At 44.8% G+C, this 12,687-nt stretch overlaps 2 protein-coding genes across 7 annotated transcripts in view; both read left to right on the top strand.

Annotated features, from left to right (window-relative positions):
• ArgRS-m (arginyl-tRNA synthetase, mitochondrial) overlaps nucleotides 1–3,920 on the top strand; it is a 31,471-nt gene extending 27,551 nt beyond the window's left edge. Inside the window, exons 16-17 of the mRNA XM_050170124.3 lie at nucleotides 2,711–2,774; nucleotides 3,804–3,920. Coding sequence (XP_050026081.2) covers nucleotides 2,711–2,774; nucleotides 3,804–3,890 — 151 coding nt within the window. The 3' untranslated portion in view covers nucleotides 3,891–3,920. The remainder of the gene's footprint in view (nucleotides 1–2,710; nucleotides 2,775–3,803) is intronic.
• Nucleotides 3,921–5,931: 2,011 nt separating this feature from the next.
• LOC126521425 (phosphatidylinositol-binding clathrin assembly protein LAP-like) overlaps nucleotides 5,932–12,687 on the top strand; it is a 40,240-nt gene continuing 33,484 nt past the window's right edge. The window contains exons 1-7 of one of the 6 annotated variants that reach the window (XM_055066014.2): nucleotides 5,932–6,225; nucleotides 8,145–8,287; nucleotides 8,350–8,425; nucleotides 9,493–9,598; nucleotides 10,537–10,576; nucleotides 11,786–11,842; nucleotides 11,912–12,023. In XM_055066014.2, coding sequence (XP_054921989.2) covers nucleotides 6,087–6,225; nucleotides 8,145–8,287; nucleotides 8,350–8,425; nucleotides 9,493–9,598; nucleotides 10,537–10,576; nucleotides 11,786–11,842; nucleotides 11,912–12,023 — 673 coding nt within the window. In that variant the 5' untranslated portion in view covers nucleotides 5,932–6,086. The remainder of the gene's footprint in view (nucleotides 6,226–8,144; nucleotides 8,288–8,349; nucleotides 8,426–9,492; nucleotides 9,599–10,536; nucleotides 10,577–11,785; nucleotides 11,843–11,911; nucleotides 12,024–12,687) is intronic. The other 5 variants (XM_050170118.3, XM_050170119.3, XM_050170120.3 and 2 more) reach the window with 5 other exon arrangements.

Here is a 12,687-nt window from a genome sequence, read left to right as displayed (position 1 = left end):
AACGGACCCGGCTTTAACAGGCTATCAGCTACAGTGGACACAATATTGGGCAAATATTGTCTAGAGGAGGCGTATACAATGTCTTCGTAGCAGCGACGCATGCGTGTGGCAGTACACTGCATGTAACTTTCTCCAGCCATGAATAAAGGGAAAATCAGACATCCACCCATTCGTAGCAATTGCTACAAAGGAAACCCATACGGGTTCCTCGAAAGAAACGCCTCATAGTTGAAGAGAAAAAAGAAAAAGTGTGAAAAGTGTGGGAATACACTTGGAACGAACACATGAGTGGCAAGCTTCCCATAACAGTGTGCCACACGAAGCACTACAGGCAACAGAGAGTTTTCGGGATGGCCATGCAAGTGGATCACCGCCACCCACCACTGTCGGCTCAGTGTCGAGGGCACTGCGATGCCAAACCCACTTCACTTCGAAGCGGTGGCTTACAGCACTTCAAATACAACCGCCAACGGTCCAAAAGTGCATCATCTTGAGAACACCAGTGCTTGCATCAAATCATGTACTAAAGTAGATAGATGACACCTATTCACGGTGTACAAGCTACGTAGGGCGGTGATCGCCCTACGTAGCTTGCATATAGTGCAGTGCAGTGTGGCAGCCAGGTGTGGACTATGAGCTTATGACAGCCCTTGCTCATGCTAGAGGTCGAACAGTTGTTGTCGCATGTCATGAAACATAAAATTAAGACATCAGCATATTCTAAAAACCATTGATTTCTGTGAAAAACAAATTGTAGCTGCTGTTCATGCCATCAGCGATGGCAACGCAGCCAGGCCAGCTTGCTAGCATGGAGGGGAGCTGGCCACAGTGATAGAAATCTCGCTTAGACCCATTTTTTCCTGACAGGAAAATCTTGCCATTGTGCGGGAAAATTGGAAAAACCGCAATTTTTCTGCAGCTATGATTACTGCGTAAATGTTTTTATTTAGTTATTTTACTTAAAAATTTTTATTGTTCTTGCAGTTCTCTCCAGGTTCCAATAAACAAGCAGTTGACAGCGGTATATGTGAAGTTTTGTCTTTTCAAAACATGCTGGGCAGACCTAATTTTGGATGGAATGGGCTTTGGATGTAACAGACTTTCTCGTCGGATTATTACAGTTCCTTGTAACAAGTGTTGACTGTATTGGTATCTTCTGCTGAAAATCGCTACGATGACTTGACTTTCAGCCATGTAGTGAATCTCTTCACACAGACCAAGTGAGCACCACGGGAACAGGTGGTCCCGTGACACGCAACCTCCAATCGCACATCACGATTCGGTCTGTTGTGTGAATCCACCTAAAAGCACCCAACATGTGCACCTTGGTCGCTGCCACTGTGCAGATTTTGTTCGGGGGTATGTTAGAATCGGGGCAGATATTGCCAAATGAATCAACGGTGTGTTTTGGAGTTTTTTCTGCATGTTGTTTAATTCGACTCGCTGGATAATTGATCAATTTTGTCGGTCCCATCAGTGTTGAATTAGCGGAAGTTGACTGTATTAGTGTGCAGTTTGTTTTTATTTGCCTATTTATTTTATTTCTAATTTTATCTTATTAACTTAAAACAAAATGGCTGTGGCTTAGCTAAGGTTAAGCCGAGGATGCGAAGCATACTAGCCTTTATTTTAGTTGTTGAACCACTGTTTAGCCTGGTGAACTGCTGTTGCTTGGCTATATTTGGTTCGGCTAGACGAAGAAACAACTCATGCGTTACTCTGCTTCGCCTTCAAGAGTGGAACGCGACAGCGTTCCCGTCGACCCGCCAAGGGGTGTAAGACAATGGGCTACGGCGCAGCAACTACGCGCCCCGCATTGGACGCGGTGAGCGTCGAGCAACGCAGCGTTCGGCGCGGCAACGAAATGTGCGCCTGAGCAAGCGACGCACGCCTGAGCCTTAGAAACAGCTCGTTTCTAAGGCAACACCGCATTCACTAGAGGCGCTTTTGTACCGCTTTGAAGCATCGTACTCGTGGCTCAGTGGTAGCGTCTCCGTCTCACACTCCGGAGACCCTGGTTCGATTCCCACCCAGCCCATCTTGCAAGAGTTGAGCCAAAGCCACCTAGAAACAAACGCAGTTGCTTATATACCGCCGCGACGGCGCGAGCGACGGCGCGAGTTGGAGCCCCATTTCTCCTCTGTCGTGACGTCACGGTGTCACGTGGTCAGCCTTGAAGGCGACGGCGCGAGTTGGAGCCCCGTTTCTCCTCTGTCGTGACGTCACGGTGTCACGTGGTATTGAAGGCGACACCGCCGCGCCTGAGGAGCTGGGTTGAGCTCTAGTAATATGCTTCGCATAAAAAATTTTTGTTGCAGTTACAGTACAGGGGTATGTCTTATATGATGCAGTTGGACAAACCTATAATGTGTGCTTTTGTTAGAGGGCCTATTCTATTGTGCTCTGTGGGGACAACATTTAGGAATCCTAAGTCACGAATAGCCAGAAAGGTCAAACAAAGGACACAAGAACAAACTTATGTTCACTGTTTGTCTATTCAATGATAAGACAAAGAATGTCCGTGTCATATATATTCATATATGACAGCCCCTGTACTATTATTGGGCACATGAGAGGCCCCATCTCCTCCTTTTGCCTCCAATTTACTGGTGTGAGACTGAAATTTGAAAACACTCATAATGTTCATCTAAGCGCTAAGTCTGTGCAATTTGTCAAAAAACTATTGTTGTTTCCATGCTATTATGTGCAGTCATGCCATTGGCCGAGCCACCAAGGAGCTTCCTGTCAAGAGCCAAGGACTGTTCAAAGCACAGGTGATGCACCAATCAAGTGTCAACCAGCACTTTTATGTGTGTACTATGTTTAGCTTGCAACAAAAGAATTGTGGGTTGAGAAGCAGGCAAAGAGCTGCAATAACAGCACGAGGGGCCATGGCTTCCTCACATGTGCACCCAGCAAACTTGCCATACTTTCTGTACACACCCCCTGTTCCCCTTCTTCTTAACAGAAGAGAGAGAATAATAAATATTGGGTGCAAAGGCTTAAGAAACCATAATATATTGGAACATTAGCTGCATACAGCTGAACTGATGTCCCAGTGGTATGGGAATATGCCCAGTGGTATGGGAATGCCCAATGGCATTCCCACAATGCCTGTGTGGCAATACTGCCAGGCATGCATTTTTTTAGTTTTCACCAGGTGTCAGCTTCATCTTATGGCTCCTGTTATCAGGTTATCAATATGGTGCAAGGCGCACTTACTCTATCTGAAACGTCTTGAACATTATCACCATTTTGACAGCAAGACAGGCATGCCTCATCAGGTTTCGTGCACGTCAGAAATACTGCTGTACAATCTTAAGTTTATGTGAACACTGGTGATTGCTCTGGAATGTATGGCGATGCATGTATATATATTGAACCGATTTGAAACATGAGGTTTGATTCAGTGACTTGTCACTTTTGCGTACAGTCAAAAGTTTGTCAAACAAAGAGTAAATTTTTTATTCCCTGTTCCTGGTGGTATTTGTGCATATTTACTGTCATTACACCATGACAATATAAAAACATATAAAGCCAGAGCCTGTTCTGAATTGACAATGGCATAAATATTGTTTTTGTAACTTCCTTTCTTAAGTTGGAGTGGAAGCTGTTGCTTGTACAACACTGTTATGTGAGCCTATACACTAAACAGTACAAATAGCTATGTGGATGAAGAAGGAACCTGTTTCAATTACTTGCATAGTAGACTTGCATCTTATAAAAAACATTGCTGCTGCATTTTTTAAATTAATGTGTTTGTACCTTTGGGGATATCTGATTATAGCGGACCTTTCTTGCAGGCAAGGCTTCTACTTTTCCATGCTGCAAGAGTGACACTTGCACAAGGGATGCGGCTCCTAGGTGTCGAGCCCCTGACAGCAATGTAGATAGTTATTAAAGTCAAGATGTTCAACTCATGCTGGCTCTGTATGACTCGCAAGCTTTTATGCTGGCTTAACTTCAGTGTTGCGATAATAAAGGGATCATGCAACTTAGCCCCAAACATTCATGACATTCTGCTATCTAAACTAACTGATGAGCATTCTCATGTATTAGCAAACCACCATAGCTTTTATCAGAAGCTTATCTTTTTCTCCAATATGAAATCTTGCACACTTAATTGACACAATAGGATGGTAATAACACAGCAAGTCACATGTGCCACATAATGTGCTTAAGACACTTAAAGGGACAGAAAAGAAATGTTTAATCAATTTACACTGGCAAAGTATTCTGTGACAAATCTAGCTTGATTGCTGGCTTGATTATTTGAAGATTGATTGGTTACTGTTAGCTTGATTACTAGAAAAGAAAGTGAAGGTCAAAGTTCTATATTTCTAATTTCGCACCGAAGCCTTGGTGCCGGGGCATCAGAGTGACATAATGGTTTTCAAAGTGAAGATTGCAAAGTTCAGTTTCTGGCTCTTTTAGAATGTGGTGTTGTCCATCTTTACCATTAGCAAATCAACTAGGCCTGACCAGACACTGTCATAATCCATGATGTCACAGCGAAGTGGTGCAGGAACTTCCAAGGTGACACTGTTTGCTGTTAATTGCTTGAATGCTAATTGCCTCAATGTCGACAGCCATTTCCCATTTCTTGCATTTTTTTCTGGCTTCGATACTATCACTTCAAGCTTCAAGCCTCGATACTATCACAGTATGATTGGCCTTCTTGGTATTGTAAAAGGGTAATTGAAAAGGGATTGAAAAGGGTAGTTGAAAGGTGTCGGTTACCAATCTTACATGGTAGCAGTACTTAAAGGCAAGTACCATAAATTTTTTCTGTAATAAAGGTATAACTGTTAGAAATTGTGTTATGCAAGAAGATACAGCTGACCGCAGTTGCACAAAGTGAATACAGGTGCTTTTGTGACAAGTAGGTCTGACAGCAATCAATCAATGTGAAAACATTTTTATTTGTTTCCTAATAGCTTTCCTTGGGTGGATGTAGGGGTCGTGGAACTCCACCACACAAAGTTGTATGCATGAATGATAAACCAGAGTCTGAAACCGAGCTACTTCATTAGGTATTTACATTACAGAATTTACAGCAAATTGCGCAAAAGGTACGGAACGAGGATGTGCATGAAATACCAGTTTAAAATATTTACCTTGTAGGCCAATTTTAAGTACTGTGCCTTTTGACTGTTGCGCTGACTGGCCATTTCACAAGCCTCGCCTAATCGGCAGCCTCGTTTGCAAATGACCTTTATCAGCCGGGATGCCGGCAAGGACGAGTTCACTTCGGAGTAGAATTGTAGCCAAAATAATCAGTTAATATTGCACCTTTATTTGGCTCAATTTCGCGTACAAATTTAGACAGCTTTACCCCGTGCGCGGCTGCAGTGCCGTTTCCACCAGACAAACAACACGGAAAGCAAAATTGTGCTAAAAACGCGCATCGGTTGTGTGCAGCTCCGCAGATGCTTTCTAGATATATTGATCGCAGCTAAAAATTTCGTGCGGGCATCAGGCGCGCTGCTGGCAGTTGCAGCCATAGCAGCAACCGCTTCCCACAATAAGAGTTGATCTCGTCGAGCCACGTGTCCGGCGTGCAAAACGGTGGTTGAATTAATTTTACTCTGCGTGCCTGTGCGGCCGACATCCGCGAAGCCAGAACTTGGCCGCCTTGTTTTGGTTTTCAAATTATGGCGCCTTTTCTGTCGGCAAAGTTGCGGTACTTGGTGCGTTCATTCGTGCTTACCCTGCGCATCTCACATCGCGTTTCCACCTGTGTAGTCAGCGTTGCGTGGCTATGGTAGCATCTTGGTATTTTCGTAACCTTTTTCTTGTTTTAATTTTTTGCGCTGTGTTTGCAACTTGTAGCCTGTGCAAGCGAAACGTTGCAAAGGCGACGGTGAAAGGAGGGGTGGCGATGGTGAGCGTCACCATTGGTCAGCGCAGACCATGAGGCCGTAGTGACGTCATGCGGTGACGTGAACGGTTTTTCTCTCGTTGCCCACCGCTTGGTGTGAGTGTTTGGGGCCTAGGCGGAGAGCTGTGCCAGCAGCAGGGGCAACACTCTTGTGTCGCAGGGCTGTCTTGCGGGTCCGTCTCCGTAGCCCGGTTCGCGAGCGCCGATGTCGAAGATGTCCGGCCAGAGCCTCAACGATCGGTTGATGGCAGCCCGGCACACCATAGCGGGTCAAGGCCTCGCCAGGGTGGTCTGCAAAGCGACCACCGAGGAAGTGATCGGCCCCAAGAAGAAACACCTCGACTGTAAGTGGGCCGCCCGCTCTTGTGCCTGCCGCTCACGCTTGTGGCCGGTCGGCGGTCGCCCAAAGGTGGGCCCCGTGCTGTAAGCCTAACAGTGCGGACCGCTGAGGGGCCGCCGCGCTGTCACCGCCCCCGGCCCTCGGCTCCCGGCCCCAGCTGCGCAATGCTGCATGACACCCTCCTGTTTGCAGCCTACTGCTGCAGGCTCAAATGTCGCGTGCGCGCGACCGCCCTCCACCGCCGCCGCCGTCACCGATGCACAGCGGCAGAGGGAGTTTCCTGTTGACCACCCCCAAAAATTCGTCGCTGGTCGTCGCCTGCTTGTGCGGCGACTTTCGGAAGGCTGCCTTCACGTTCACACTGTTATCCGAACGCTGTGTAGGCATTTTGCTCTGCATACTGGTCGGTGCAGTTTCGTCCTACTCCCCCGAGCTCAAGCGCACCATCGCAGACAGCTGTAAGGCCCCTGTGGCCCGCGTCTACCTCGAGTCTTCGCGTTCCTGCTTGTGACAAGCACTTTTAGGTGCACGGGCATGTGGCTGTGTGCAAATATTCATGCCAGGCGATTTCTTTGCATTGAAATACATAACCGTAATTTCTGTGGCATCAGCTGCATCTTACTGCCGTGAGCATATGTACTACGTAACATGCAAAACTGGATTCCAAGCTAAGTCTTGCCCGTCGGTTATTGCGAGGGGGCTATCTGACATTGTCTCCTTATACCATTACCTGTGCCGAACATGCAGTTGAAACGCCACTTTTCTTTTCATAATGCACAGGTCTGAGCTAGAGGTTGCTCTTTTAACGATCGCACACACTTGACAGACCCTAGGAGTTCGTAAGGTATTCTAGCATCCGTTTCGTGTGCATTGCACACCTGTTATATCCATTAATCATGTGCACTTGCGTGTGGCCATTGGGGTAAGCCTGCAGACCCTACCAGATAGCCCATTTGATTAATTAATAAAGGCACAGCTAATAGTTTAGCTTATTGTGCAAGTGCAGTTGCATGCGTTTGTAACCAGTGAAACTAAACCTATGTTAAGCTGAGCAGTTATTTGTGGGCGAAGATATATGACCAGTTCTGCTGCAAGCGTAACAGTGGCTCAGTGTCAACCAATACTGTTTATAGCGTAAACACTAGGCACAGTGCTATGCTATTCTGCTATTGAGTTCGAACGCTCGTCGCAACCCCATACACAGGTTGAACTAAATTTTCGCCTCCTTTTCATTAGCCTTGCAGGCTTTTCTGCATACTAATAGCAGCCATAGCTTTTGTTTTGTGAAGTAGCTTGGTTGAGCAACAGTTCTCAATGGCGATTTGCTAAACGGTTGTTGCTTATTTTTAATAAGTCAAGATTTTTATTCCGTATTTGTTTGCCTACTTTTGCGCACAGACGGTTGCAATGTTGTACTATTTCCATGAACTGGATGTGTGCTACCAGTGTCCAGATTTTTTTTAGTGGCACTTTGCTTGCAGAAAGTTGCAGTCTCGTACTATTTCCATCCACTGAGGAGGCGTGCTACACGTGTCCGTATTTTTTCAGTGGAAGTTAAAAGAAAAAGCTGAATTCCCATGCTACTTGTACCTGCAGGCTGCAGCCAGCATAATTACACCAACTGCAAAGCAATATGCCACATTGCTGAAGTATTCAGCTCTTTCGCAGGTCCTGAACTTTAAATCTTTCATGCAAATAGCAAGCAGTATAACTAGGCGCTGTGGAAGTACTGGAGCACAGGCTCACTGTTCATCATTCTGTTAAGGTGTGTTGCCTTGGCAGTTTTCGCACTCTTTGCCTAGATACTGCAGTCACTGCGTGGGATATTCTGTTAACCGACCTGCCCTTGTTTAATTTCTCTAATTTTTGGTGCTGTGGTGCGTGTAGCGAAAGATCTGCATCAAACTCGTACATGGTTTGCAGACTTGCTGCACTGTACGAACGAGCCCAATGTCTCAATCCCACAACTGGCCAACCTGCTGATAGAACGGGCTCAGAACACCAACTGGGTAGTCGTCTTCAAATCCCTGGTCACCGTGCACCACCTCATGTGCTATGGTAACGAGGTACGTTAGGCTTCGACTACTGCTTCTGGTGTCTTGCTGTGACAACACTCCTTTCTTCGCAGAGGTTCACCCAGTACTTGGCTTCAAGCAACTGTACATTCCAGCTGGGTACCTTTGTGGACAAGACGGGTGTCCAGGGTGAGTTTTTCTCTGCTTTGCACGTGGAGGGAGATCAATGGCATGGTGACCCATGGAACTGACTGAATTGACCTTCCAGAAGAAAGTTGACACTTGATAAAGCAGTAGTTCGAAAACTGACCCTTACCTCCTGTTTCATAAGTAACTTGAGGCACACACATCCCATGCTTGGAAGTGAATTTCTGTCTACACAGCTTATCATATTCTTGGTTTGTAACGCATCTTATACCCTAGTCACACGAGGCACTTTCAATCATGATCAAGCCCAATTGGGATAGAATTTCTTTATGGTAATTGGCTCCCCTCTGTAGCTTGTGAAGGGAGCCAATCGTGGAAAAATCTCAATCGAAATTGTGGCTTAATGTCGAATAAAATTGCGCCCGTGTGACTGCAAAAGGGAGCTAATCATGGTTGAGAAATTCATCTCCACTTGGGCTTTATTGTAATAGAAAATTCCCCGTGTGACTGAAGTATTAGGGTAGTACAAGGCTCTTTGGCAACACTGGTGAGGATTTTGCATGGCAGTGTTCATTAGCAGTGACTTATGACTTCAGAGGCATATGCATAGGCAGTTGATGCAGTTCTGCACATCATGATGCTACTTGCATGTTTTCCGTGGAAATCTGTTATTGCCGAACAGTTTTAACATTGTTCGGAAACTTCTGTACTGCTTACTGAAGTATTGCTGTGGATGCATATATTGTTGCTGTGGCCAGTGAATGAAAAATATCTGATCTTAGATCGCCTTGATTTGTCTAACAGCATTTGGTCCAGCTTCTTATCCTGGTAAGCTTCTAGCTACCCTGGTAAGGTATTGTCGCACTGCTGTGTGCATTGCCAATATGTAAACATAGGCCTAGTAGCAATGCAACTCCCAGAGTCGGCACAGATTGCTTACTGGTCTCAAATGTCATTGCAGTTGATGATGTGCTTTCCTTTCGTTCCCCACAGCATCTGGCGATATGGGTTTGTTGTTGCAAACATTTCTTATACATTTGCAAAAGCGAGTGTCGAAAGAACTTTTGCATTTACGTGGCGCTTATCCGCACGCATGCACGTGTTCCCAGCTGGCTTTGACATGTCGACATTCATCCGACGCTATGCCAAGTACCTGACAGAGAAGGCTGTTTCCTACCGCACTGTGGCGTTTGACTTCTGCAAGGTGAAAAGGGGGTGAGTGGGAAACAAGTTCGTTTTGCCAGACATTGCATATAAGAGAAAAACAGCCTGTGGCTGAAGTACGTGGCTGAGACCGTCCCAGTGAAAAATCTTCATGCAGAAATGTTACAATGATGCAAGGCTAAAATTATAACAACTAAGTAAAAGGTGGAGTATTCAGATTGCTTAGTCTTGCCTACATACTATTGTTACACGATTAGATCTAAGCTTTAGTTCCCTTGAATGAAATGAAGTAAAACGGGGTGGGAAGACCGCGTCACTTAGTAGACATTCGTGGGGAACATTCTTGTTTGATGCAAGCACTTCAATTGGAATGATGTAGATATAGTTACAGTATATCAGCTCTGCAATAGCTCGCTTTGTGCTTCCTATGAATTTGTCTCTAGCAATAAACAGCCTCTTTATGATGGGGCTTTTGTTTCTGCCAAACAGATAAATTCACATCGGCAGCTTTGGTGTATCTGAAAAGCTTGGGAACCTTTGATTTTATCACTTTATTGCATTGAGGCTGCAGTTCTCAAAGGCATGTCACTAAATGTCTTTAGTGTTGTTCTTGTGATACTAAATGTTTTGCACATTCGACATCTGAAGAGGAGGAAAAATATTCTTGTCACAAATCCATATTGGTGTTGGTTCTGCATACTTCGGTAAACCAAACAATTCCTGCAGAAATCTGGAAGGCTGATTCACAAAAGAAAGTTGGTATCAACTTGGAAGTTCTAAAGGTACTGGTGTATGGTATGTTTATGCTAACTTGAAGTGAATGCCAACTTTCAGTGTTTAGGTGTACGGTGACTTGCATATTCTAGCAATTTTGAAAGATATGAACCTCCTCCTTGACTAAAATATTTACACAACTGATGCAAAAAGGCTTACGTGTGTATTTCCTCAAAACTAGCCTGTTATGTGACCATTTGAACTTTGCATCGCAGGAAGGAAGATGGAACCCTACGCACCATGCCGACTGACAAGGTGCGTTTAAGCCACTTGTCAAGCTCTTCATCTGGACTGCTCATAATTGCAAAACTTCGAAATTTTACCTTGAATTCCTTTTGCATGGTTATCACTAAGTTTGAGGCATTCAATTTGTGGCAGAGAAACATCCTGCATTTTTATTGTAAGAACTTAAAAAAAACAATTAGAATGGCAATTTGGTCAGGTTGGTCCAAGTTCATGGCGTGATTGCAGTGCAAAGCACTGTAGTGTGGAAAGACAAACGTGAGGTTAGCAGAAAGAACACAAGTGCTGACTACAGCTGTATTGTATTGGTCAAAGAACACACACATGCGCACACACATTGTTGGGATCCCATATGTGATTTTGGGACAAAGGAATGACAACACAGTAGTGCAGACAATCACAAAGGCATTTATTGCACCTTTTATACACCAATCTCGAAATTTTATACACTGATAGAACATGCCGATGGGTGCGTGACAAATCGAATAAGTCTGACTCTTCGCAACTAGATAGTGAGCGAATATGTTCGCCCCCGTGCTGGACACAGCCTAATCATTCGTGTGTGGGCTGTCACGCGAATGGTGGCATGTTCGATCGATTGTGTTCGTCCATTCCAGTGACCCGCACTTAGGCCTTCCGCAGGACGGTCCCGCGAAGCAGGTTGCCGCAAGCGCGAGCATCCCCACATGTATATATACACACACATACAGAAGGTGAGAGGGTTATCAAACAGGAAAAGTGACATGTAAAATCGGCAGGACTAAGAACCAGCAGTAAAATTGCACTTTCCACCTCTTTATTCCTACTCAAATATTGCAACTATTTTTAATTTAGCATTGTTAAAAAAATGTTATGTTTGCATGCATAATTTAAGACAGTAATATCAATATCATATGTAAATGTTATCAAAGCAGTAAAATGCTATAGATGTGGGCTAGGTTTTGCTGCCAGTAGTATATCCAGATAAATCAGGCAAGCGAATATGGCAAATGTTTCATCGAAATGATATGGACCAAGAAATAAAATGTGAAATTTTAGGAACAAAACAGCGCTAAATGTAAATTGTCTTCTTGAATTTGTTACAATAAATATGTGGGTCTCCATGGATGTTTAGGAATAAAACTTCTTTTTGTGCTTTTCTATGAAGTTTGTGCTTTTCTGTGACAAGACCCTGGAGAGGTACCCATTGCACCCTTTATGTCCATTTCCACTTTTGCGCAGCTTCTGAAGACAGTGCCTGCCCTGCAGAGTCAGCTGGATGCCCTGCTTGAGTTTGATGTGAGTTCTTTGTGCCTGCCAGCAGAGGATGTCATACCAATACGGAGCTGGACGAATTCCACTTTGCAGTGCACAGCGAACGACCTGACCAACGGAGTGATCAGCTCAGCCTTCATGCTGCTGTTCCGTGACCTGATACGTCTCTTTGCCTGCTACAATGATGGGATCATTAATCTGCTCGGTGCGTGCTGCTCTTCTCTGTATTGTGCCTCTATGCCTTGTGATCACCGTGCACAGCTCTCTATTAGACTAAACATTGCTTTAGCAGAGAATGACATGTTCAAGTGCAAAAAAGGCAGGACCCTCTAGGCTTTCTAAGGTCTCCTGTCATCCTCACTTCACTTGTCCTCATTTTTTTCTGCTAGTGCAATGTCTATTATCAACCAAAAACTAGCTAGCCCAGCTTTTCACTCGCAGCGTTGCCTCCTTACAGGAATATACAAGTTGGCTTCGAATGAGGTACCATGATTCTTTTGTTAGTGTGAGGACATGACAACACAAACACAAGGAAACAAGACTGCATGAGCTTTCGCTTAACTTGAGTCTTGTTTCTTTGTGTTCCTGTCCCTGTGTTCTTACACTAGTGCAAGATTTCTTGATTTGAAAGTACCTGTACAGTCATTCATTTGTAGTCGTGATTACAGGTTTGTCCTCTTAACATATTGTTTGACAGATAATTAGGGGTTGCTCACGTTCATATTTGTTTGAGCTGCAGCTCTCATGGTGCTCGAAGTAGCTAACATTACGTTCAGTTGCAGATCATTCTGCATGTAATCTTCAATTGTTCAAATTGCTTTCTCATTCTTAAAATGTACTGTCAGGGACAAGTGTCTAGGATGCGTGAG

The sequence above is a fragment of the Dermacentor andersoni genome, chromosome 6 (assembly GCF_023375885.2).
Source record: "Dermacentor andersoni chromosome 6, qqDerAnde1_hic_scaffold, whole genome shotgun sequence".
Taxonomy (NCBI): Eukaryota; Metazoa; Arthropoda; class Arachnida; order Ixodida; family Ixodidae; genus Dermacentor; species Dermacentor andersoni.
This window is presented reverse-complemented; position numbering and strand designations above follow the sequence as displayed.